At 41.5% G+C, this 25,589-nt stretch overlaps 1 protein-coding gene across 1 annotated transcript; it reads left to right on the forward strand.

Annotated features, from left to right (window-relative positions):
* Nucleotides 1–299: 299 nt before the first annotated feature.
* On the forward strand, nt 300–7,297 carry IL26 (interleukin 26). The gene is made up of 5 exons (XM_055809009.1): nt 300–485; nt 865–921; nt 2,374–2,505; nt 6,527–6,592; nt 6,684–7,297. Exons 1-5 carry the CDS (start codon nt 315–317, stop codon nt 6,768–6,770), a joined length of 513 nt encoding a protein of 170 aa, XP_055664984.1. The 5' UTR covers nt 300–314; the 3' UTR covers nt 6,771–7,297.
* The last annotated feature ends 18,292 nt before the right edge of the window (nt 7,298–25,589 follow it).

Consider the following 25,589-nt stretch of genomic DNA (forward strand, 5'->3'; position numbering starts at 1 on the left):
ACTTCTCATATGAGAGGGAAGTTCTTCTTTCTTGGAAACCTTGACCCTGCTACCAGTAAATATGGAGATACCATTTAGAAAAACGTCACAGATGATTGTGGTCAAATCTGTTGAAAGTGGAGCAAGATGTATAAAAAAGCATAGCAACAATACTGATCAGCAAGCACACGAGCAATAGGTTATCTGTGTGAGCATCTCAGTGCAGAAGCTGCTTTGAGGGTTAACAAAATTAGGTTAACCTCTGTCATCTAACCAGTCTTGCTGTATCACATATGCTGCTGTGACTGTAGAGGCACGAAGATTTGGGAGCGAAGATGAAAGCATATTCTATTTTCAGATCCGGGCGTTTTTTAGTTCTGCTTTGTCTTTTCACTGTGGAAGGCAAAAAGTCACCTACGGGAAAGTATACCTGCCGAAAAGGACTCCTCTCCCAAGTGACGGAGAACCTGTATACCAAGGCAACTAGTTTAAAATCATCTGTTCCTGTAAGTGGATCCCACTGGTTGAAAAGTTTATTTTATTTATAGATGCTTCTTTACTGGCTTCGTTACTGAGCACCTGGAAACTTTAATAAGCCAAATGATCTCTACAGTCCTGAGAGGCAAGGTAATGCCGCTACTCCTTTTGTAAAGACGGGAAAAAAGAAGATGCAGAGAGGTGAGATGAGTTTGCCGAGGAGTTTGCCATGAAAGAAGTTTGTAGCTAGGCTGGGATTGGAACACAGATTTGCTGAGTTCTCATCCTACATCTGAATACAGGTGCTGATTATTATTATTACTATTAAGTTTTGTACAAACCAGACTTAAGACTCTGTCTCCTTTCCTCTGCTTAGGTTAATTAATACTAGAACATTATATTTTGCAGAAGGATCTCATCAAGAACACAAGGCTGCTTAAAAAGACAACAAAAATGCTGTTTATGGTAAGATTTATACTACTGTTTTTCCATTTTATTACTTCAACTTTCCTTTTGTCAGTAGAGGTAGGAGTGCATGATCTAAAGGAATGACAGCCAACACAAAAATCACTTGTATTTAATTAGGAAGGACGTTGTATTTATGAAAGCCATACATTTAATGAAGTCCTCCACTTAGAGGAAGAGTGTTACCTCTGCCCCATAGAAAGGGATATTCCCCTGGGACATGAGGGGAGAGTTGGGTGTGGTATGGGGAGAAAGGTGGATTCAGAAAGCCTGGCTGGAGGGACTTCTCTCTAGGTGGTTGCAGCGTTGCTTTGCCAGGGGGGTTGGGGTGATGGTGTTTGCCGTGTCAGGGGGAGTGTGTTCTTGGTAGGATTTGCTCCTCCTGCGAGCACCTGGCTATATGCGACCCTCCCCAGCAACACTTTCAGGTACAAGTCCATTCACATAAGGGTCAGGGCCACAGCCACTGTCCCGCCAGCTTAGGCACCTTCTGCTGAGTGTGTGTGGTACTACTGAGAGCCCAGGGATGCTGCAGAGCAGCCGGGACACCCAAGGAGCTGCTCTGGGCTTTGACATTTGCAGATGCACTGGAAAAGGAAAATCAGAGGTCCCCAGTGTGTGATTCAGCATGGCAGCGAGACACTAAACTTGGGGTGCACATTTTTAAGTGAGTCAAAGTGTGTGAGGTATTTTAGCTTCCTTAACACAGAGATCTAGTCAGCAGGGCCAACTGAGTCAGTTTATCCTTAAACAGAGACCCACTGGCCTTTGAATTCCCCCATTGATTACCTTGGGAGTGAAGGCTCCCTGCCTGCCTGTGGGACCTACACAACAACACTTGCATTTGGGTGGCTTAATCTGCAGTTGCATTACCCTGCTGGTGGGTATTTCACACCTGATACTTGGCTCCATTGCCTAAAAATAGCTGTTTGAAATACCTTTGGGTATCCAAGAGATCCCACAGGCCAGGCAGATAGGACACAGGGTATACAGGATGACTGGTCTCTTCTGGAGCAGCAGCTGGGGGTCGCTAGGATACCCTACAGCATCTTGAATGGTATGGGACACTGATGTGGAGGAATGGAACAATGACACCCACAATGACTCCTGCCGTTTGGGCAAGATGGTCTGGCTTAACTCCTCAGTGTATCTTCCATTTCTTCTTTGAGTGTTCAATAGATTTGTTGGTGTCACTTCTATTCATGTTTGCTTTTACCCATAGTCCTTTGGCTGCCAGCACAACATCCTCCTGCCTTTCCTCCAGCAACCACAGACACACGTTGAGTTGCTTAAAAAAAAAGGAAGCAATCCAATGGGATAGCAAACCTCATGAAAATGTTTTTATTAATTGTATGCTTTCTAAAGACCCATATTTTTATGAGGATGAAGTTTTAGGCTAAAGTTGACTTGTGAGATTTTCATTTGGCAACTCTTTACCTGCTTTGTTTCCAGACAAACTGCAGTGTTCGAGATCAGCTCCTCTCCTTCTATATGAAAAATGTTTTCAGTCATCTTGGAGTAGGAAGTGACAAGTTGTATGTTATTAACGCCTTCCAGGTCCTGCAAGCAAACATGAACGCCTGTGTAAGTATATTCCTGAGAGCCAAACTAACTTTGTTCAGCCGAAAGGTTAGGAAAGGGCTCCGTCACAGTTTTTCAGCAGATAGAAAGAAAGGGTGATTCAGTTATTGCGTGCCCCACACCACAGAGGACCCAGCTTCCTGAGGGCTTCCTCACTGGGGCCAGAGAAGTTTAACACCACTCGTTTCTTCCCAGAGTGAGCCCAGGGGGTGTGGGCAAGGTGGTGGGGACACCATGGAGACAAACCACTTCCCTGCTGCTGATGTTGCCTTGTGCTGCCCTCTCAGCACCAAAGCTGCAAAGAAGCAGGGTAATCACAGGGAGAAATGTGGCTCCTCAAGTTTCTGCCATATAACACTGGTTATGCTTTCCTTCTTCAACAGCATACCCACTGGACATGCGCAACCTTTACTCACATGTCACCTCTGTTCCTCCATACTGAATTTTGAAAGGGCTGGTGGTGTCTCATGAGTAAGTGGGGACTGCAGTTATGAAGCACATTGGAGCAGTTTCCATGTGCCAGCTGTGCCTGCAGTCAGAGCAAGTTGTCAGGGAGTGATGCTGCCCACTGGCAGAATGTCCCTAGAGTGGATCCAGGTGTCCCAGGGAAGAGGCGCTTTTGCCAGTGGCATGTCAGCATCCCACCCTATAAATAACAACAGGACAGCAGTTAAAGCACACTTCTGCTCATGCAAGATGCATACAAAGACACTATGATGCTACGATGACACTGTCACTTGTGGGTCATTTCTCTTACCTGTTTTTAAGGGCAGATGAATAACAACAGGGCGTGCCTTATGTTGTCCTATGGCTATTTTTTTTTCTCCCCTAAACCTGCAGTCCTCACAAGTCACAGTGTCCCAAAAAGTGGAGCATGACTTAGGGTGAAACATAGCCATGCATATCCAGATAAATGTCCATAGTAATTTTAAAAAGTGGTGGCAGGATGAGAAGTCAATCAAATGTTAACCAATTAAAACTTTGTCTAATCTGAATTGTGTGGTAGCATGAAAGAAAAGGACATTGGTTCTACATGTACACAAATATTTGCAATGCAAAAATAAGCAGCTTCAGAGATCTCCTTGCAGATTTATAGCTCAGAACACAACTGGAATATTTGCATGCTGTAAAAAGATTCAAATCTCAATGGGAGAAAACTGCACCAGCTTTCAGGTTCTGCATTTAAAACCATGCTAAACAGCCACGATTTACAGTCATTATTCCCAGCATTCAGCACACTGCTGTGGTTACCTGTGTTTGTCAAAATTCCAGATATTGTATGCTATAATATACTTTACAGAGATTTCATTCTTGTCTGGAAAAGCAATTACACCCTATATAAGTGCCTGTACACACCGAGGAGATCAGATTGTCAACTGCGACTGAATTCAGAATATCAGTTATTTTGAAATACCATCGTGACTAGAGATGGCTATATAACTTAGTAATACATTGGCTTCTGTGCTGTATGGTGACAAAATGTTGCAGGTTTCTCAGAGCTCCTGCATTCTTTTTCATAATTAATGCTGATATTAAACACAAGTCTAAACACAACAATTTACTTTTCTGGATCTTAAAAAATACTGGTAGGAGAGAAAAGACTTCCTCTGGTATTAGAAAAAAAATAGTTCTTTAAGAAATGATGGCTTGTCATGATTTTCTACGAGATGTTTCATTTCTGGAAACTAACATTTTTAAAGTATTTGTATTAATTCAAAGCCAAAAATACAAAGCCATGTGAAAGAATAATAGGAACTGTGAACAGAATGAAAGTAATGGATCCTTTGCTAATTCCAAGTTTGAGATTTCTCCATCATGTTATTCCTCAATAAATTATAAAACTAATTCATCCATCTACATAAGCTCTTTAGTTTTTATGACCTGGTTGAGTTACAAGGTGTTTATCAGAAGGGATTTTCACCGTGGCCACATACTTCTGCAATGAATTTGTTACCTTTCAAGGATAAAGTTCTTTATACAATTGAGGGAAACAGTGATACCTTTATATACATACCCACTCTATATTCTTTCATAAATTCAGGCTCTAATTCAGCCAGCTAGAAGCATGTGTGCTATTTAAAAATCCTAACAATATTTGTCTCCAAACTGCTTTCAAAGACTTTGTACTACATTATTAATGATTCTCACCCTACTGGTTCTTGGTTTTGTCCAAACAAGGGAACATTAATATTTTAAAACATTTTAGGAGCCTGAGCCCTGTTTTTCAAAAACACTTAAGCTCTAAAATCTCTAAATCCCTTTTCTGCAGTGAAAGCAGGCTCTTTCATTTAGAGTATGACTGCACAGTAAAGGGAGCAGACATTTTTCCTTGGATACTGGGAGCATCCACCTGCAGCATCACTGACCTATTAACTTGTTCACGTGCCCTAGTTGGCAACATTGCTGAGGACAGTATGATGTTGTTTCTGAGGTCAGACCCGTGCTCTTACATTCGTAGACTATGGAAGTTTTCTTGTATTTGAGTGGAGTGCAGAAAAGCAATATACTCACCGCAGGACTTTTAATCATTGCTCTGTCATCATCAGTAGAGCTTGCAGACCTCAAGCAGAGATTGCAGTGCCGCTCACAATGAACAAGACCGTTTGCTTGCTCATTTGTTTGCTTGTTTATGCAGAAAGGACAGAGTTTGCAATGTGTACTACCACTCAAGCCAGCATAGTAATTTAAGGTCAGTGCTGCTACCGAATGATTTCTGTGGAAATCTGCATCATTCAAGCTGACCTTAAAAAACAAAAAAGCCCCAAGTCAGAAAGAACTGCCCTAGTTAGAAAGCTTTTAAAGGTTTACAAATTAGAGTTGCTTTTATTTACACTTCCATCCTGTGACGTGACTTCAAGAAGCACAACTTGAAAATGTTTCTGCTCCTTCTTACTCTGTGGGAGGAAGAAAGGACTAACCAACCTTTCCAGTGGAGTCACCCCTTTTCATATGAGTTGAGGGCCTTTGCCTTTTTCCTTTGCAAACACATTGTCATTGTTCGTACACTGGAGAAGATCAGATTTTTCCCTTTTTTTCCTGAAAGAATGATTCTTCCCCTTGGAAAGCCTGGAGACCCGGGCAATCAGCAAGCCTAGTTGCTCCAAGAGCTCAGCCAGGCATCACCCCCCAAAAAACCCACCCCAGCACAGTTTTGGCCAGCCAGCACCGGTCCCTCACAGCCAGGTGGTGAGGAGAGGCCCCAGGCATGGCGGGGTGTCCCCAGTGCTCCCACTGCTGGCAGCCGTGGCCCTGCTGGCTGGGTTCAGCCCGGGCTGCAGCCTTCGGGTCCTGTGGGATGGGCTGATGGATTCTTTCCTTCCTAAACCCAGATTCCTTCTGTTCAAATCTGGCAGTGATACTGCAGCCCTGCATCTCTGGCATCACAGTGCGGGCAGAGGGATGCCAGAGCTTGACACTGCTGGGTAGTGTGGGTGGGATGGCCGGGGGCTGGGTAGGGTCTTGCAAAAGTCCCAGTGATCTTACTGGAAAATGTAGCTTGACAAAAGGGTGCAGGATTAGTCTACAATTAGCCAGACAGTGGAGGAATGGGCAGGAAAATAGGGGAAGAATAAATTAACTTTATAAACAGATTTGAAGCATTTTCAACAATGTGCAAAATGGCCTCAGTACTTTGTAAAGGCCTTTGGCCCTTGGCATCGCCTTCTCCGAAGGCTGGGAGTGAAAGGGCCTTGAATCTTAGAGCTAGTATGCACTGTGCACAAGCTGTAACTGAAACTGATGTAAAGATCACTGAGATAAATAGAAAATGTTTAAAAAGACTTAGTGGTCTTCTTATCTGTATGTATAGATATACAATTTTTTGTGCTGTGAACTCAGCTTGCCAGGAAGCACACAGGTGAAATAACACATTTGTAGTAGCAGGAGATGCCAAAGCCATGCTGAGTTCACACATTTTACCGGTAGTCCTATGGTGCCACACTGTGGGTTGGACTCATCGTCGTCACTATGCCTTTACATCAGCACCTTTGCTGCAACAAGCTCTTTCGGTTTTTCATCCCTTCAGCTTCCATGTGCTCCATCCACAAGGTTAACTTCTGCGATCAAAAAATTAAAGAAAACGTTTCTTAAGGTAAGAGCAGGAGGCGCTGGCTCTCAGCTGCAGCTGCACTGTTCAGGGGCTGCGGGTGGTTGCTTTTCTAATGCCTTTATCTTCTTCACAGCTTGGAGAGAAGGGAATCTACAAGGCCATCCATGAGCTGGATATTCTCCTTCCCTGGATTCAAGCCTACATACAGACCATTGTATGAAGAACGAGGAAGCGACAGACAGCACGCCACTTCCCTGCTAAGAACAGACCCTTACCCAAAAGGCCTGAAAATCAGCTGAGTACGGGACATGTAGCAGGACTGGCAGTAACCCTGACCAGCTGAAGGAGAGCCTCTGTGATACAGCAGCATCAAGAGGGATTTTCAAGAGCTTTCACGGTTGGCCTGGCATAGCAGCTACGCCTGTCCTGCAGTGTGAGGGCAGCCTCTGGAGCACTTACAGCATGCTGATGGACCTCTCGTCCTGCTGACCTGCCACCTGCCTCACAGGCAGCCCCCGGACATGTAGCATGAGCGTAACTTGAAATCTGCTGCGATGTGGATCACTCACAATGCCCCATTGCCATGGGCGTGAGCTAGCCATGCCTTGCACCACCCTGTGGGATTACAATTCAAAGCATCAAGAGCCACTTTTGAAAATCCCTCTTCTAAGCGATACTATGGGGTTTTTTTGTTATAACTATATAGCAGTATACGCAAGCCATTCTACATATAAATAAGAAAATTAATTATATATTTTTTATCAGTATTATTAATTTAAGGTAATAATTGATCCCTAATAAATATACTCCAATTCATGTCAAAACTTTGGTCTGTGACTCATGCATGACCTTCAGGTGTCATATGCTCTACAGGAGATCACACGACACAGAAAACACAATGAATGGATTATTTTGAACTAGGATTGCAAAAATGGTTTGGGAGAGGTTTATGGGAAGTTGTTACTTAAATAGTGGTAGTGGTTTCCAAAGTATCTTTCATATAGTAGAGAATAAAGATGAATTTCTAGTTTTCTCACATTTTTAAATATTTACCAGAAGAAACCATCTAGGTGATGAAAATATTCCCAATCTGTATGTTTGCACTTCCACAGGGGTGAGGTTCTGCAAAATTTCAGATCTCAGTGCTGGTATGTCAAGGGCATTGAATACATCAATGGTGCTGACACGAAGAACCTGAGCCAGTTCCTCCTCTTCACTGTGACCTTCTGCAGCCCAGGGGCAATGGTTGGTCTTTGATTGATGGGAATCTTTTGATTCCAGGGTGCAACTACATATGCTCTCTGAACAGGTTATAGTCAGTGCACCTTCATTTTTATTCCTTCAGGGAGCACTCAGAAACTCTCTGGGATCCCCATGCAGGTGGTAGCCAGAGCAGTAGGAGGCAGCCTCGCTGCTCCCACTCCTGAAGTCATCGAAGGAGACACCACTGCTGTTAGCAGGCTGTTGATCTTCATCCAGGTGAGTTGTTAGTGGCTGGTGAGTGCTGAGGAGAGAGAAAATCATCATCTTTTCCTTAAACTTGCAAATCACCACCCAGCATCCTCAGAAGGAGAAAGCATGAAGCTGTGAGTGAATCCAGCTTATGACATGCTTCTGTTGTGATCAGAGCTACATGCTAGCCCCTACTCCAGCAGCTCCTTACAACCCCACCTCACCTCTCCCTGCCTGCAAACTGTGTGTGACCTGTCATTACTGATGCCTCAGAAACTTGGAGTGTGGCTGGCTTTTTCTCCCAGCTTCTTCCATAGCTTTGCAACACACCGCATTCCCACTGGTCAGTTGTGGCAGAAGCCAAAGAAAAGCATTGCAATGCAGTAAATTGCAGTGTGGAAGTTACTCATTAGTACCCTTTACTTCATTAAAAAAAAGGAAGGATGCCATCATTTTGGGAACCTGCCAAGGCATTCAGCAGATCTCAGTGACAGTGGCTTCTGATGACAATATATAACAAATGCTCTCAGACAAACGCATAGGCTTATCTTCAATAAGAACACAAGGCAATTCCTTTATACTTATGTTTAATGTGAAGAAGAGGGGAATAAAGACATGAGCTTTCAGCACAAACAGTGACCTGCCATATCATTGACTTTCTAGCTTTGTATTCTAGCAATTAACATTGAGGAACTGTATTAGTTACATGTTGAAATATAGGACATTATTCTGTTCTCTGTTAAATTCTGTTAAATTAAGATGGATTCTGATAACGTATCATTTCCACAATGGTGGATGCTCTTGGGAAATACCACTGACTGTGGTACCAGGACAGCAACGACAGTGTGCACTTTGTGTGCCCAGTGTATTCTGGAGTTCAGCAGTCAGTGCCATGGCACCGGTACACATCTTTTCCAGGGGCCACTTGATATTCCTGTGTTGACTTTAGTCATCACATATTGAACATCCCCGTTCAGAGGAGATTGCTAGGCATGCCTGTTAACATATTAGGATAAACATGGAGATGTTTTATTCTAATATGTAAAGAAATGTTCATATGTGGTGGTTTCTGTTTGCTGAGCATTTTCTTCTCTTACCATGATTTCACCTGATGATGTATGTCCCACAGGTTTTGTAAAAAGAAGGGCTGACTCGAAGAACTCTAAAAGGAGGAAAAAATCCAACACTATCTGCCATGGACAATTCTCAGGTAAATTCCATTTCTTGTTACTCTTCTGAAAATGGGAAATCAATTATGCAGACAAAAGGAAATATGATACATGATAAACATGATATACATGATATGATAAACCAATGTTACTTCTCACATAACTAGTCAGATGGTGACTGAAAGCTTCCCTATGCAGAGTTCATATTTTTTTGACCTGTATCATTTTCACATCATCTTTGATCTCCAGCTTCCTCAGCCACTGACATGAAAGGACAGAGCTTGGAAACAGACTGCCTAGGTGACCATGGTAGGAGTAAAAGAGAAGAGTAAGAATATTTTGTAAGATAAATTCAGTAGAAAACTGTCCTATAAAACTAGTCAGTAAGCAATTTTCAAAAAACCATAATAACAACAAAATAACACAAAGGACTCAACTGGTGAGGACTGTATCATATGCTAAAACTATTCCTAATACTTTAGCACTACAAATTTAAACCAGTTCTTTGTGAAGGATAACAGATATGCCTGACAAAAAGTGCTCTTATGCATACACTTTCTTACTCTGGGAGACTGCAAACCTAATGTGCCATCCTACATAGTGATTTTAAATTTGACAGGGACCTGCTAATCCAGAACAAATAGGGAGTAATATATAAAAGGTGCAGGCGAGGGCAAGAAAGCTGCTTTATATCCCTTATGCCAGAGGAATACCAGCTCCAGCTGAATGCCTTGCACATTTAGCAATGAGACATGGATTTAATCCTCTATTTTATTAGTAGTGTTATGTTATATTATTTCATTATTTGCTATTTTATTAGTAGAAGTAGTCACAGTATACAATGCACCAGGTTTTGTTGCAGTACCTTACCAGGCAACTGTGCTTTATTTAAACAAACTATATTATAAAACAAATGAAGTCTGAACATAACATTCCTGGCTCTGACGAATCACCTTCAAATTATTTAGATCTTACTGAATTTCCTTTTTTTGGCTGTTTTGGAATGGTCTCCTTACATTAGGAGATGTAAGTAAGATGACTTAGTAAGATGACACCTAGGAAGCTAATGAGACCAAACCACAGTCTGAACTCTCTCTTTTAGATTTCATGAAGCAGGTTGTTGCCAAAATAGCACATTCAGGGAGAAGAAGCAGGGAAAGCTGGCCCAGTGCTTTAATGAACTGGAGGCTGCAGAGACAGATCAGGGCTGACACAGCCCCCGCCCCACCTGAAAGGGCAGGACCCATCCTGGCTGAACCTGGCTGGAGCAGGAGCCTGAAGGTTTCCTGGGGTGCGATGCTCATTCCAGGGTGAGCTGGGCAGCAGGGGGACCCAAGGAAAGGAGGGGTAACCGGCTGAGAGTGTGTCCATTAGCTCATCCCTAAGAGCATAACTCTGTAGTTTCAAATGTTCGCCCTGCAGACAAACAACTGTGTTGAAGTCCCACCATCCTGTGAAGTCAACATTCAACATCAGCTTGCATGGTCAGGGCAAATGTCTAACTAATACAAGAGGGCTGCAATTCAAAATACATTTTTTTCAAATAGAACCAAAATGGTTAATTAGAGGGATAGTGGCAAAAGTGGTACATTTAACATCATGGTCTTTTCCGAGCATGTAATTTAATTTTCATTTAATGTGGTGTCCTTGTTCATGGATTTGTTCACACAGCTCATCCATTTGATTGTGAGATCTAGGTTTGCTTTCTGCTTTAATGGTTTCTGTCCAAAATCTGGTGTATGGAATAGAAAACTGACGATGGGCATGGCCTCACCAGCCTTCATCAGATGTCACCGTCTGGTCCTCACTGCTGGCAGGGACCAGTAACCAGGATCTGGGGACTCAGTGCAGGGGCCCCCATGGTTACAGGAGCAGGAGGGTCTGCTGCTTCTTTACTGCAGAAGGGAGCCAGTGACCCTGTAAACAGAAAAACTTCCATGCTTATCTGGAGGATCCATGGGCAATGATTTCATGTGATTCAGGTTGCCAAAGATTTTTCTTGTAGAAATTTTGCTGAGCTACCAGATCCAGTCAGTGAGATATTTTTTTTCTTTTTCTCCCATTATGAATGCTCGGTGTTGAAAATGAAAAATATCAGAAGTGGTCTACAATGATGGCGTGTGGATTATTTGTGTTTTCTGCTATGCTAAGGTGCAAAGGTGGATACGAGCTCTGTGGCTAAAAGTAATTTCACAAAAATGAACACTGCCACCTGTTTTTCAAAGGGGTGTAGAGGTACACAGGTGACACACAAAGAGACAGATGAGCTTTGAAAGGGGCCTGAATGATTCAGATAACTAATTTTCAGATTCCAGCTAGATTTAAGCAGTTTGTTTAATTATTAATCAACATGCAAGTATCATGTTCTTCCCCGGTGGTCAGTGTGATGCCCTGCAGCAAAGTGGTGGGGAAGGGCTAAGCTCCACTGCCTTCATCCATCTGACAGGAAAATCAAATTATCTTACTGTACAAAAACTCAGGACTTGGTGTTCTTGCCCTCATTTTGTATATGGCTTAGAACACTTTGCAGACTCTTAGTTGCCTTAGTTATAAAATGAAAGCAGTAACACCTCTGGGCATGGCTCATCCTTTCATGCAGTAATGTAAATCTCATTCTCAAACCAATCAAACACTCCTGAATGAAAGGCAATATACGGCAGCTGCAAAATAAAAGTCAGTGTTTAACAGAGAAGTGCTGCAATGTGACACATGTTATATTGAGGCCACTTAGCAACAAATATTGTGTTACATCTTCACAAAAGCATAGCAAAGTAATTAGTATTACATGCATCTAACTGACAATTCAAAGTAATAAGTATGGACAAAAGCTTTTAAAACTGGACGGGTAAAACAAAGCTTTTGAATTTTTCAGATCAGACTCTAGGTGTCACCCTTAGAAAACGAGACTCATGTTGGACTCGGTTTACTTCTGACTCTTCAGTTGCAGCATGTTCTGTAAGTAGTTTCCTTGGATAGAAAGCTGAGATAGATGTGCAGCTGCATTGGAAACGTTTTTTAAAATTCAGTTGCCACAAAATTAGTATTGAAATTAAAAATGCAGGAGAAGAAAGATGGGCATATAGCCAAAGGCTAGGGCTGTAAATCAGATATGAATTCACTCCCTAGTTTTTCTAGACTTCCCTATGTGACTGTAGGCAAGTTGTTTCATCAAGGTACTGTTCTCCCTTGGCAAATGGAAAAATTGTCTATCAATTATTTGCCTAAGTTAATTTATCTTTTCTTTGTGTACAGAAATCCTCAGAAGGCAGTTAATCCCCGTGTGGCATTAATTCTTGTCACCATTGCTTAGCATGGCTTGTCTTATCAGTGTTTTGGTCTTTAGAGAAGTGACTCTTGTTACATGGAAAAAACAGTATTTTGTGACTGTCACTGCAAAAGGAAGAAAGAAAAATATGTGGCTGTGTATTAAAATTGTCACTAGCTCACAACTTCTTGAAAAACACTGATCTAGTGGAAAGTGACAGCTGCATATGCAGTTTTGGCATTATGTAAAAAATACAGCAACAGTCAGCAAAGACAACAATTTCCATCACAGACAAGTCTATGTATCATTTTCTCGGTTTTCCCTGAAGTGCTTTTTTCTCTGAAATGCAAAATCTTCAGAGCAAACGGTCCCTTAATATGTAATTTCTGCTGTAACCAGAACCATCTATAGCAAACTGCAGATCTCAGCTGGAGCCCTCAGGTGGTGTTATGACATAGTCCTTAGCAAACACTGGGGTAGTTTCCCTCAGAGAGCATTAGAAGGAATATAATTTTTCCTGAAATATGGGAACAAGAACGGGATTTGGGCAACAATGTAACTTGTGATGGATTTGGTCGTTTGGTCAGTTTCTTCATGACCACAACTTACACCAGTTTCTAAAGATTGCACTAGCAGCCTTTGTGCTATGAAGACATGTGGCCAAAGGTGAAACGCATGAACTTTTGGTCTAGTTATTAATAAGATGCTTCCCAAAATAGCCTCCTGTAGCCAATGAGCCCTGGTACTGCTCAAGTCATCTTCCCCCTCGGCCACGGTGGGGTGTTTGATGGGAGAGGGATGTGAAGAGGAAGGGTGCCTGGGCAGGCAGTGTTGTTACGGGAACAGAAAGGTTACAGTGATGCTCGCACAGCTGTGCTGTGCTCACCCTGCAGCTTCCCCCATCTCCAGCCAAGCTGCTTCATATTGTAAATGACTGCCATGGGGTTACCTGCTCCTCAAAACTGACAGGACCTGCTGAGCTGTGGGAGACTCACTCTTCATGAACACGTGTGGAGAATGGTTCTTACCTTAATTCAGTTTTCACTTGGCATTCCTGTTCTGTTGGCTCCTGTGGAAGAGAAAATCGGAAATGTAAAGGCAGTCGGTAGGTCTATGAGGAGCATTGCCAGAGGGAAAAGGGAGGTAATGGAAATGTAATGCCATCGAGTGAAGGTGGCGACTGTCATGGAATAAAGGTGCTGGTGACATATGTCAGGAGTAGGTTTGAATGCTAAACTGCAAAACATTACAGATAAAGTTTTTCCAGTCCTGTGGATGGGGTTGCAGCTCTGAAAGGCAGCAATAACCATAAAGCCACATGGCCACATGGTAAATGAGCCTGGCAGGGGCCTCTGGAAGCCTTCTGGTCTGGCCTCCTGCTTGAAGCAGAAGGCACCAGGAGGTCAGACCAGGCTGCCCAGGGTTTTATCCAGTTGGATCTTGAAAATCTCCAGTAGAAGCCACAGAAGGCTAACTTTGAAAGGCCATGGCATCATTTCTGCACAGCATGAAGTGTTACAGAGCTGGATGCAGCCAGCCACAGTGTGAGCAGTGGGACTGTGCAGAGACGCTCTCCCATCACCAAACCATGCACAACTCACTCAGTAGCCCCCTTGTTCACCCTGCCAAGCCCACCTTGGTGTCCAGATGTAACTAAATCAAATACAGTCCCATAGTGACTGCTGGCCATATCAGTCCCTCTCTGAAAAGGGCTTTTGAAGGACCAGGGACTTTGTTTCCATAGTAGAAAGGAAAACTGCGAGAAGCTGTGTGGCCACAAAGTGTTTGTGCAAGGTGAATGACAAACTGCAGACAAGCACCAGGTATTGCAAGAGTAAAAAGTAGAATGAATTTTGAAATAGAATTAAGACAGATGAGGAGCCACAGACATTTCTCTTTTGGTAAGTTATTTCTGATGAAGATTGCGGGTCCCTTGCAAGTGATGCTGAGGCTTTTGGTCCAAGGCCCTGGGGATGGAAACCAGCCTGCTCCTGCTCTTGATCCTGCTCCTTGCCTTACAGCATGGGCACTGCCAGGGAGGTTTTTCTTGTGCAGACTGTAAAAGGGTCATGCAGACCTCCCTGCTCCTTGGCCATTGACTCTGGCTGGCCCCAGAGTGACTCCCCTCCTGGCCTGAGGTCATGATGCCCTTTTTCAGAGATGTGTCACCTCCTGGAGGGGGGAAACCATCTTTCTGGCTCAGAAAGCTGGCAAAACAGTGGAAGAACATGTCATGCTACAATATTTAAGTAATAAGAGCTATCTGATTACATCCCCTGATTTTTGAGTAGTCAGACATAAAAACTTAAGAAAATCGAAGTTTAATATGGCTTAATGAAAGAGAGTGTGTAAAGCAAGGGGGAACCAGAGGAAGCTGGCATGGGAGTGTGGAAGAAGAGTGATGATGGGTGAATAGAGGAACCTGTGGTGTTCGACTCTCAGCCATAGCCTCAGTGGGTTGCTGTATTTGTAAATTAAAAAAATCTATTTAAAGACAGCAGGGAGTGGAGCTTCCAGCAGCTGGAGTTGCAGAGAAAAGAATTAAATTCAATCAGAGATTATGAATGAGGTTATATATAGATACTAAGGTGTGTATATAGGTACTATAGGTACTAAGATACTGAGGTGTGGGTGGAATTGGTTTTGCTTTTCAAACAGCCTTTTAATAAATTATCATATTTTTCTTCCATTTAAGGCCTCAAAAAGACCTTTACATAATAACAGAGTTTTGGGTTATTTGCATGCATCACTTCTTAACGTTAACTGATTGGTGCTTTTCCTTCCAGTTTCCCCCAGTGCTGCTTGTTTAACTTGTTTCGGTACTCATGGTGCAGCCATGCTTTTGACGGAGATGATGAGAAGGAAATAACTTCCTTAAAGATGCAATGGTGCAGAGAGGGTTTTTCTTTGCTTGTTTCTCCTAAGGATTAAATGAGCAGTAGTTAACATCAGAATACACCATGGTAGTTTTATCATCGCAGGGGAAGCTCTGTAGCCGGTGCCTGTTCTTAATAAAGCATCATCGATTATTTCCTGTTTTCTCCCTCCTGCATGGAAGAATTAAGTGATTTGTGCCAGTCCAACTCATTGTCCCTAACCATGAGTGAAGAACCCACTGACATCCCCTAGATTAATTTTGCCATGTCAGTATAAATGTTTTCTCTGTTCCTGTGTAACGATTAGGGAATAACTGGTAGCACTTTCCAAGTGATGAAGAAAGTTCGCAGAGATAAACCACAGGCGCGGTAAATTAGTCACTTGATAAAACTATTTACAATCGAGCCTCCTAGATGTGAGGAAAAATTTTTTTTTTGTGAATGAGAAACCACAGGCTGTCAGTGGAAAAGGCAGTCTGTTTTTCTAGCCGCAGTAGGGGAAAGAGTGTTTCATGTACGATGATGCCCTGCAAGGGCTTGCAGATGTGAATCCCAAGCCAGCGGACAACCGCAGCAGCAGCAGCTGGAGAAGGGCAGCCCACGCCAGCTGCCAGTTCAGAGTTTCTTGGGCGGGTATCAGGCATCGCCCCCACTCCTGGGAAGCTCCCCCGCTCTTTCTTTCCTCCCCTGCACAGAGGGGAGCCGCAATGTGGATGGTGACGAGGTGGCTGTGCCGCTTCTCAGTTTCAGGCTATTTCTGGTGTTTTGGGGCGACCTTGATGTCAGCGTAGGAATGGGAGTGGGTTTCTCACCGTATTAAATGTTGGGGAGTTTTTAGAAAAATTTCTCATTCCACTTGAGCAAAGCCAAGGACATTCAAAGTCTGGAGGAAATTGCAGGGTTGCAAATGGTTACAAAAAGGTGGTGCAGCACTGGGCTCAGAGCTGCAGTTTGAGTTAGTGGACTGGCCTCTTCAAGACCAGCAATGTGGGCTTGCATGCCCTGTACTCCCCAAAAGGTCTGCTGATACCAAAGGATGACTGAGGCGAGTATCTCACTGATATGAACTGTGCACAGCTGCTAGATGTGTGAAGCACAATCTGATTTCAGACCATAGAAAGCGAGATCCTGGTGCTTGTTCCTCTGTATACAGAAAAACCAAGTGAATCTTTAGAAGAGGTTTTATAGATGAAGAGAAAAGGCCACATTGACATGCTGGTGGCTACAGTCCAGTAAAGAACACTTCCCAGACCTAAATTCTAGGACAAATATTTTGGTGACTATAGAAAGACTTAATTGTTATAAACTGCCTGTGTTGTAATATGGCAAAAAGAGTGAATATAGGTGCTCAACTCATCCATGAATGAGGACTACTGAGAGGAAGCAGAAAGATGTAATTTCTGCATGTGGTTTCACTATTGATTTTCTGAGTCTGCTCCAACTTTCCATTTCTTTGAAACATTAGAATATTGCAAAGGATTTAAAGGAGAGTTATAAGAAAATGTGCCCTCTGGTAAAATCAAGACATTAAAGATAACAGTTCAATCCCATCTATGACAGAGAAGATAAAAAAGTCAACCAGATTGCAGTTCATCTACAGAAGTGACTTCTTAAGAAATACCAGGTTTCTTCAGTCAGGCAGAAGAAAGCACAGCAAGGTTTTACATTTTGGTACTAAAACCAGGAAATCCGGTTTACCTGGAACTAGCAATATGACAGCCCCCCACCAGACCAACTGGTATAAATGATCACTTTTAAGATGGCAGATGGAAGCTGCACAGTTTTTTATAAGTTGCATCCCCCAGACACTGTGCTCAAGGGTGGAATGAAGTGCTTTGAAGAAGTTTTGTAACTATGAACCCTTTCCTGTTCTTTTGGGAAGTCTGTTCCAGAATCTCACCCTGTGATTGCCTGAAGTCTTCCTACTTCTGGTCTAAATTTACTCATGGTTATTTTATAGCCGTTTCATCTAGTATCAGTTTATTCTGTTAGCTTACATGACTTACTGAATTTGCTGTTTTCCCACTCTAATGTAGTTCAGATAACAATTATGTCTTCTCTCAGCTTTTGTTTTTCTGAAGCTGAACAAGCCATATTCTTCTACACTTCTTTTATACAGAAGCCCTCTACTTGTTGTCTGGACCATTTCTAGTTTGAACTCATCTATATAGCACAGGGGTAACCCACAATTGTACATTGGCCATTATTCCATTCCTCCATCTTCTGGAAATACCTTGCCCAGTGAACCTTCAGTGTCCATTTCCATTGCAACATTACCTCGATGCCTCCTGTGATGAGCAGTGGCACCATGGTATCATTCTCCTTCTCCAAAGGGTGCCCGTCCAGCTTCTTCTGACTAGAAGCCACACACCTGGACTGGCACTTGCACAGTCACATTTCTCCCTGTTTTATTAATTCCATCCTCAAGTAAATCAATACCTTATCGATTCAGTCTGCCTTTGATTGAACCCAGGCTGCATTTCATGCTTTCCCTTCCTTGTCTTTAGTGGTTGAAATAACAAATTATTTTATAACTTGTTTTAAAGTTTTGCACACCAGTCTTGTCAGATAACATATCTCTTTCTCCCTTGCTTGTTATTTCTTCCTTTCTTAATGACAGCTATTGCATTTGCTGTTCTCCAGTATGAAAGTGCTACCATTAATTTGGTAGACTGATTAAAATTTCTCCCTACTGCAACTGCATTTTTATGTGCCCATTTGTTTGGTTTATTCCTTGATGGGAGAAACTTTAACTCTACTTTCTCAATTGTGCTCCTCTTGCCTTAGAGATCATTTTCATTCCTGTCGCTATCAGTTGTCTTGACTTTGCTTCCTTGTTCTGTGTCAGTAACTCTCAAAACGATCTTGCTCACCTGCTACATTCAACAATGCCTCTTAATGTCCCTGTCCATATTAAAAATTGATATGAATTGTCTATTTTTTTGGGCTACAATGTATACAATCATCCAGCCCAGTCTTAGCCTGTAACACACTCACTTCCTTCCCTATGCTTCTCTTGTTTACATGATGATGACGTGATTTGCTGGTTTTCTATGCCTGTTTTTATGTGGACTGATTTGGTGTGAGTTTGGGAAGTTCTTTCACACCTCTTTTTGACATCCAAGATGCAGTTGTCACTGCTGATCAGTTCTTCTTTCTGTCCCTCAGGGCCCTGCTATGTTTCTGCCGTTCTTGAGGAGGTGGTTGTGTTGGCTGCTTTCATTAGAACAGGGTCACACAAAAGCCCAGGTTGAAAGGGAGCCCTGGAGATACCTGATCCAACCTGCTGCTCTAAGTGGGGCCTTGGGTTAAGTTATCTAGGACCCTGTCAAGCACAGTGTTGAACACTTGAAGGTAGGTTCCACCACTTCTTTGAGCAACCTACTCTGATAGGCTTCTCATGCTGAAGATCGCCCTGAAGCAACTTGAGCCGGTTGCACCTTGTCCTTTCACCGTGCATCTGTGTGAAAAGAATACCTTCACCTTCTCTGTAAGTACCCTTTGGATAGTGGATAACTGTGGTTGGATATTCCCGAGCCTTCTCACCTTGTGGCTGGACAAACTCAATTCCTTCAGTCTTTCTTCACAAGTAGAGGTCTTCAACCTGCTGATCACATTGGAGGCCATTGGAAGAACCTTCTCCCATTTTTCAGTGTCTGTCTTGAGCTGTGGGGACCAAAGCTGGGTGCAATATACTGGGTATGGCTTGACAAGTGCCAGGCAGAATGGGAAAGTGAACATCTTGTGACCTGCTGGCCATAGTTTTGTTGACACAGCCCAGGATACCATATGCCTTTGCTGCTGCAAAGGTGAAATCCACTTATGTTCAGCTGTCCACTAGCACTTTTAGCTCCTCTTCAGCAGCCCTACAGTTCTGTCTGTCATATTTTTCTTCTTTACTTTTAAGGCAAGTCCTAAAGAACTTCTGACAGTCCTGCTTCATGTTTACCTCTACCTTCAGACCCAGCGATTAGTTCCTCTAACTTCTCAAAATGTTTCTTTTTGAAATGAAAAGATCATTGTTTACCTGAAAATTTACAACTCATGTAACAACATCCAGTCTTATTCAGAGAATTAACATCTACCATAACAGAACCTTTCCCTGTAGTACTAACCTTCTCAATCATACTGTATTTCATTATATTTTTTCTTTATCCAACCAGGGTGGTAAACAACTTACATGACTCCAGAGGAATGTGTTTTATTATGATATTTTACCCAGTCCCATTTTGTTTTCTCCAAGTTATTTCTTCAGACATTTTGACTATTGGTTCCTCCTGTGAAATAAAAAAAATTCTTCATTACCCCTGCCTTTACTTCTGCTTTTCCTAAATTTTGTTGTCAGTGCTCTGGGCATGTCTGCTACTTCACTACTTAATTTTCATTATTTCTGCCGCACTTCTGGGGTTACTTTAAAACCTACAGACTTCCTAAGCCTCTGAATACCAACAAAGCATAACCTTGTGATTTGAGGCAACTATAAAAACAATGTGAAGCCATTCCTTCTTCAGCTAATCAGCACTTCATTATTGCTGACTCCTTGACATACTGTTCCTGCAAAGACTTCCTTGGAAGCAGAGGAGGAACTGATGCATCCCATCACAGAGTGTTCAGTGTAATTCAAGATGCAATGCCAGGAATTATGTTAAAAAAACTGGCACTGAGGACCCAACTTCCACATGGCATTTGTTTTGAGTTTATTTTGAACTAGCTCCACTTGTGGTCCTGTGGCCTGAGCTCCTGTTAACAATTGGAGAACATCAAGTGAGTTTCTGAAAACATCTTCCAGTTTTACTTTATCTGAAAAAAACTCAGTTTTGCAGGCTCCAAGAGTGCTCCATATGAAACCCAAAGTATGGTGGGTAGGGATGATTAGGAGACTGGTTTTAAATTGCCATGAGTAGAACACTAATGTAGAAGAGCTCACTGATATGCCATTTCACCGTATAAGGGAGGGAAAAAAATCTGCTGATCTAAAATTTCTTTGGATTTTTTTTTTAGCAGTTATTGAACCAGAATTGCAGGTTTTCCAAAAGAAAAATCTCTTATGGATAGGTGAGAGCATTTCAAGCGCGCTGATGGAAACAAGAGTTGGTATGGCTGAACTCTGAGCCCTTTGCAATTGAAAATCTTGTATATCTGCTTTTGCAAAGCTTTGAAAGGACTGTTGCTCTTTGTCTGTGTATGTGGAGATAGAGAGAGTACACCACAGGTAAAGACTGGCGTATCATAGCTCCTCTGTTACTGACACCCACACTAGCTAGATTAAAATAAAGCAGCCTTAGCTGTGGTAGCACATGCTACAGTTTCTCCTTCAATTTTGCTGAAAAGATATGCACAGAATAGGCTGATATAGCAAACCAGAGGTATTGAACAAGGATGAAGTAAGAACCCAGAGCCCTGTACACATTAATATGAAACAATAGGATTAGTTTAAGTGGGAGGGTAAGGCTCCTTTCATAACTCTTTTTCATAAGTTTTGGAAATTTTTCATAATTGCTATATAGACTTTCCTAGATATTAACTAACTCTTGAGTAATTGATGGAATGAACATACTTTCAAAAAATCAAATAGGTATGTGAGGAAAGATATTCCCCTCCTTACGGTAAGTAACTCATATAGACACTTTAAAGTATCAACACATAGTCCATGATTAGTAGAACAATCTTGCTGTTGCTTAGCTGTCAATTTTAATGAAAGTGGCAGGGGCTAAGTTAGCTGTGATGCTTTTGAGTCTCTCAAATTTGGATTAAATTGCTGACTGTTCAAAAGTTACTTCTAAGGAAGGAACTGACAGCTAGAGAAACTGCATGTTTCGTTTCCTTAGGAAAAAAGGTTAGCAACCTAATCTGCCATGGTACTTATGTTTTAATAACTTTAAAGGATGCTATTTGAGATTGTAGTTTGTTCTTCTCCAACATTTTCGTTGCCTTTTTAGAAACTTGCTTTATTTTATATCGGGGGCAGAGACTCAGTAGCCTCTTCAAAAAAGCAACGGAAACTTAGTTCTCTCATTTCTTGGTCTTTTAAGTATTTGTTACTAGCTAATTAAATCTTTAAGTCACCTAAAGCGGATTGAAGGGCGTCCTTCAGAGTACTTCATAATTGTTAGTCCAGGGCTTTGAAAAAAGAAGATATGTGACTTTAAAATAAAGCGCATCTACACTCGACCCACAGTTGCTCTTGTATAGGCAGCCTTATTTCCTGTGGAGATGAAGAGGAAATGTACTTAGGGTGTGAAGCACTTCTTCATTTTTTAACTAGTAAAAAGCAAAGGTCTTGCATATTTCTCCTTTCACTTTAAATTCTGAATCAAACTGGAAAGTCTTTGCAAGCAAATTGCTCTCAGGAAGTCCAGCTCTAAGTAAAATGTCATCTGTGGATGGATTGCTTGTACGCGTGATTTCTGGTGTGCTCATAAGTGTTCTGGAGGCATGTCAGTAACAGGTAGGACCAAATCTACATACCGATTTGCTTTTTTCTGTGAGTAAAGATGACTGGGTTGTTTAGTCACACAATTATGAATGGCACTAAAGAGAATGGCAGGCAAGGGGAATCCCCACCAAACTGTCTCCTGGATCATTTTAGAAGAAAGGATTGCACCTTGCAGCAGATTTCTGCTAGGAAACCTCCTGTGGATGTCTCTAAATGGTTATGACAAAAAATGCCCACACTTTAGGCTGATTTGAAACATTTAATGAGTATTTTCTTACTGATGCTTGAAACAGATCATTGAGTTAGCCTCCAACATATGTGCACACCTACACACTGGTGTTTGCATGTACATACATATTTAACTATTATAGATTGCATAAGGGATAACATGTGAAAATGACCGGATTTTCCCCCCAAATACTCGCATTTCAACTTAGAATACCCAAGAAGAAATTAAAGCTTTACAGGATTTCTTTCACTAGAATTTTCCTCCAAATTTGAATATGAGTACTAATTTCCAACAATAAATGTGTCTTGTAGGATAAAGGTACTTAAACTGTGAAAAGAAATGCATCTGTACAATGAAAACTTGAACGGCACTTGAATTCCTGGCTAAAAATTGGACCAAAAACCTCCAATGCAAATAAAAGCCCACAATGCAGAAAATCAACATAAGGAGAAGGAATGAATGACAAAACACAACATGTGGAGAAAACTCCGTAAGCATAATGGGAGGAAGATGAGTGGGCTTGGCTCACTGACAGGTTGAAACTCTGAAAAGTACCATTTGGATATAGTATTGAGAATGTATGGAAAGTATTAGGTTGATCAGGGGCCTATGATTTCCAATGTTATCAACCTGCAAAGAATTTTCAGCAGATTCCATGTTATTTGGGGAGTTTGCAAGCTGGCCTCTGATGAAGTCAATGAAGATCCCTAACTGGGTTCACCCAGCACACGCAGAAACTGACAGCTGATCCAAGATGAGCATCCTTTTGTCTTTCCTCCTTTTGAAAAGGCACCAGGAAGTATTATTTCAGATACCTGGATGCAGAAGTTCAAATGTCTTTTTGGCTTCTTTTGAAGGTGGATCTGATCCTGTGAAAATGAAACTTGTTAGTAGACTGAAAATAGCAGAGGTCTCTGAATGGAGAGTTAATATATAGAGGAAAACATACTCTCATTTACTGGGAATTGGGGAAAGACATTGTGAGCAAAATGTGATGTTTTTTCGATCAGTGTACAGCGAAGGTAGACATATGCACGTATATTCACAGGAAACAGCATCAAGTCAGAACCACAGAACACAGTCAGGCCAAATTACAATTGAATTATTTTCTTAATGAATTAGTTTTCTTAGAGTGAATTAAAATGTAACCTTAAAACTAGTGGAAATATTCGTGGAAAATGGAAACAGAAATACTAGTGTGCTGGTCTTACAAAAAGCAGTGCTATTAGAGAAGAATTAGAAAACCTTGGAAAATCACTTTGGGGAGAACTATTTTAATAAAATATATCTTTATTTTGTAGAAGACTTTACACCCACCAAGGCACAAAGAGCCTTATCTGAAGACAATATGTTGTACTGATAGCATTAAATTGCTAACATTGCATCTTTAACATTTAAAATCAGCAATATGAACATCGTAGGTGCTGCTAGTGCCTCTAAAGCCTGGGCAGAAGTATTTCAAAGGTCTTTTAGGAAGAACCTTGAAACAATTACGTTTAAATGGGTTTTTTTCTATTTGCCTTATTATGCTTTTAGAAGTTCTTGTTTTCAATCTTTTCTGTGCAACCATGATGATTAAAAAGTGATTAGAAAAAAATTCCAACCCCAAAACTCTAAAATAAACCCTGAGATTCACAATATCACATAGGACAGGAAGCTCAGGCTTTAGAAAGGAAATAAATATTGTAACATTCATGAAATAATGCTCAGAACTGGCAGTACGTCCAAAGGATATTGTGGTGCTGAAAACAGAAAACTTTCAAGAGTAAGTGTTTTATTCTTCTTGGAAGAATGAAGAAGAGCTGGTGAAAACAAGAAAGTTTTATGTGGAAAAACCCATAAACACTCTGTGATCATAGTACAGGAGGTATTTTATGTAACACCAGCCATACTTTGGGCTGCTGCTGTGCCAACAGTTGTGCTGCTTTTCTGTGTATATGGGCTTAAACTAAAATTGAAAAAGATTTGACATTTTCTTCTATTTTATGGGTAATAGATTTCAATCAGGAGTTAGATATGTGAAAAGACTCCAAACAGTAGAAGCATGGAGTAAAAACGCACACCGTATTTCTCCATCACTGTCTTCTACAATGCCATCATTTTTTCCATAGAAAAATACAAGAAAAATAACATTTTAGAATTGCACCTTACTCATGGTTAACTCCCTCTGGTACCTCATAGTTTCTTAAAAATTTGTACATGCAGACTGTTTTTTTGAGAGGTGGAAAACTGGTTTATATCAACGCAAAATATGGCACAAGAGACAAGGAGGACCCTTTAGTGTCTGTTACATATTGCTGTCCATGCACAATCAGCAACGAGAAAACAGATGACATAGGTCCTTCTTTCCAGTCTCAGAATTCCCCATATCAAGGAAAGGGAAGGGGGACAGCCTTATGATCATTTTCATGAGGGACATTAACTGCTCTTAATTGGGACAGATGTTCTGAGAAAAGTATTTGTTATTGTTTCCATATACTCCAGAACATTTTTTTAAAATGAGTCCTGAATATTCATATTATGGTATTACTGGAGTGTCCAGATGAAACAGAAGTGATGGTCATACAGTTAGGAGTGGCCAAAGAGTCCACAATACTGTGTGAGAAAGGCCAGCCCAGAAGAGCTTTCACAGCTATCCTCTTCTTCCTGGGCAAAGCGGGAACTCTTACTTACAGGATGGATGAGTTCTCAGACCATGAGAGGGCAGTTATTTCCTCTCACTAATTCAGAAAGTAATCATTACTGTTTTGTGGGGAAAGGTTTTCCCAGCCTATAAACTTTTTTTTTTTTTTCTGTCCTGCATGGGGTTATCAAATTCAAATTCTGAAGGGAAGTATGAAACAGATATCTTGTGTCAGTCAAGATATCATGTTTTTAATAATTTTGTACTTACATTCTAATCACTTAAAGTTGTACTTGTCAGCTCATTACCTACCTGGACATCTGTCTCTCTAGATGTCTAACCCCACCGGGTCTTAGTTTTCTCTTCCTTCCCTTTCTTTGGAAGACTCAGCAGCTAATGTGTGTGAGAAATTTTGTGAGTGGAAAGAAGGATCAATACTATACATTTTCCCATTGCTAGTTGCACGCAGACAGGGGTTTGTAATAGAGGCTAAAGGGTTTTCCTTGTGTCGTATTTCAGATGGTACAAGCTGGTTTTCCAGTTCTCGCAAACTACAGCATTTCCAAAAAGTGCTTGGAATGGGCAGGGTAGAGTAATTTGTTTAGAAAAATGTCATAGAATCATGGATCATTTAGGTTGGAAAGGACCTTTAAAATCATTGAGTCCAACCTTTAACTGAGTACATCCAGGTCCACCACTAAACCATGTCCCTAAGTCCATAAGTCCACAACTACACGTCTTTTAAATACCTCCCGGGATGGTGATGCCACCACCTCTCTGAGCAGCCTGTTCCAATGTTTTAACAACCCATTTGTTGAAGAAATTTTTCTTAATATCTAATCTAAACCTCCCCTGCCACAACATGAGGCTGTTCCCTCTTGTCAAATCAGTTCATTTTGAGAATTTTAGAACTTCCCCCTGCCCCAGAATTTTTTTCTTGTAAAACAAAGTAACTTTTTTGTGTCACCAACATTACCCCTAATGATCAT

This window comes from Falco peregrinus, chromosome 6 (assembly GCF_023634155.1).
Source record: "Falco peregrinus isolate bFalPer1 chromosome 6, bFalPer1.pri, whole genome shotgun sequence".
NCBI classification, from domain to species: Eukaryota; Metazoa; Chordata; class Aves; order Falconiformes; family Falconidae; genus Falco; species Falco peregrinus.

What these genes read in the sequence shown, in the direction of transcription:
- IL26 (XM_055809009.1), top strand. Translation starts at nt 315, where the DNA reads ATGAAAGCATATTCTATTTTCAGATCCGGGCGTTTTTTAGTTCTGCTT. An exon ending in CAACAAAAATGCTGTTTATG is followed by an intron (nt 922 to 2,373) that starts GTAAGATTTATA and finishes CTTTGTTTCCAG; the next exon opens with ACAAACTGCAGTGTTCGAGA. An exon ending in AAGCAAACATGAACGCCTGT is followed by an intron (nt 2,506 to 6,526) that starts GTAAGTATATTC and finishes TCATCCCTTCAG; the next exon opens with CTTCCATGTGCTCCATCCAC.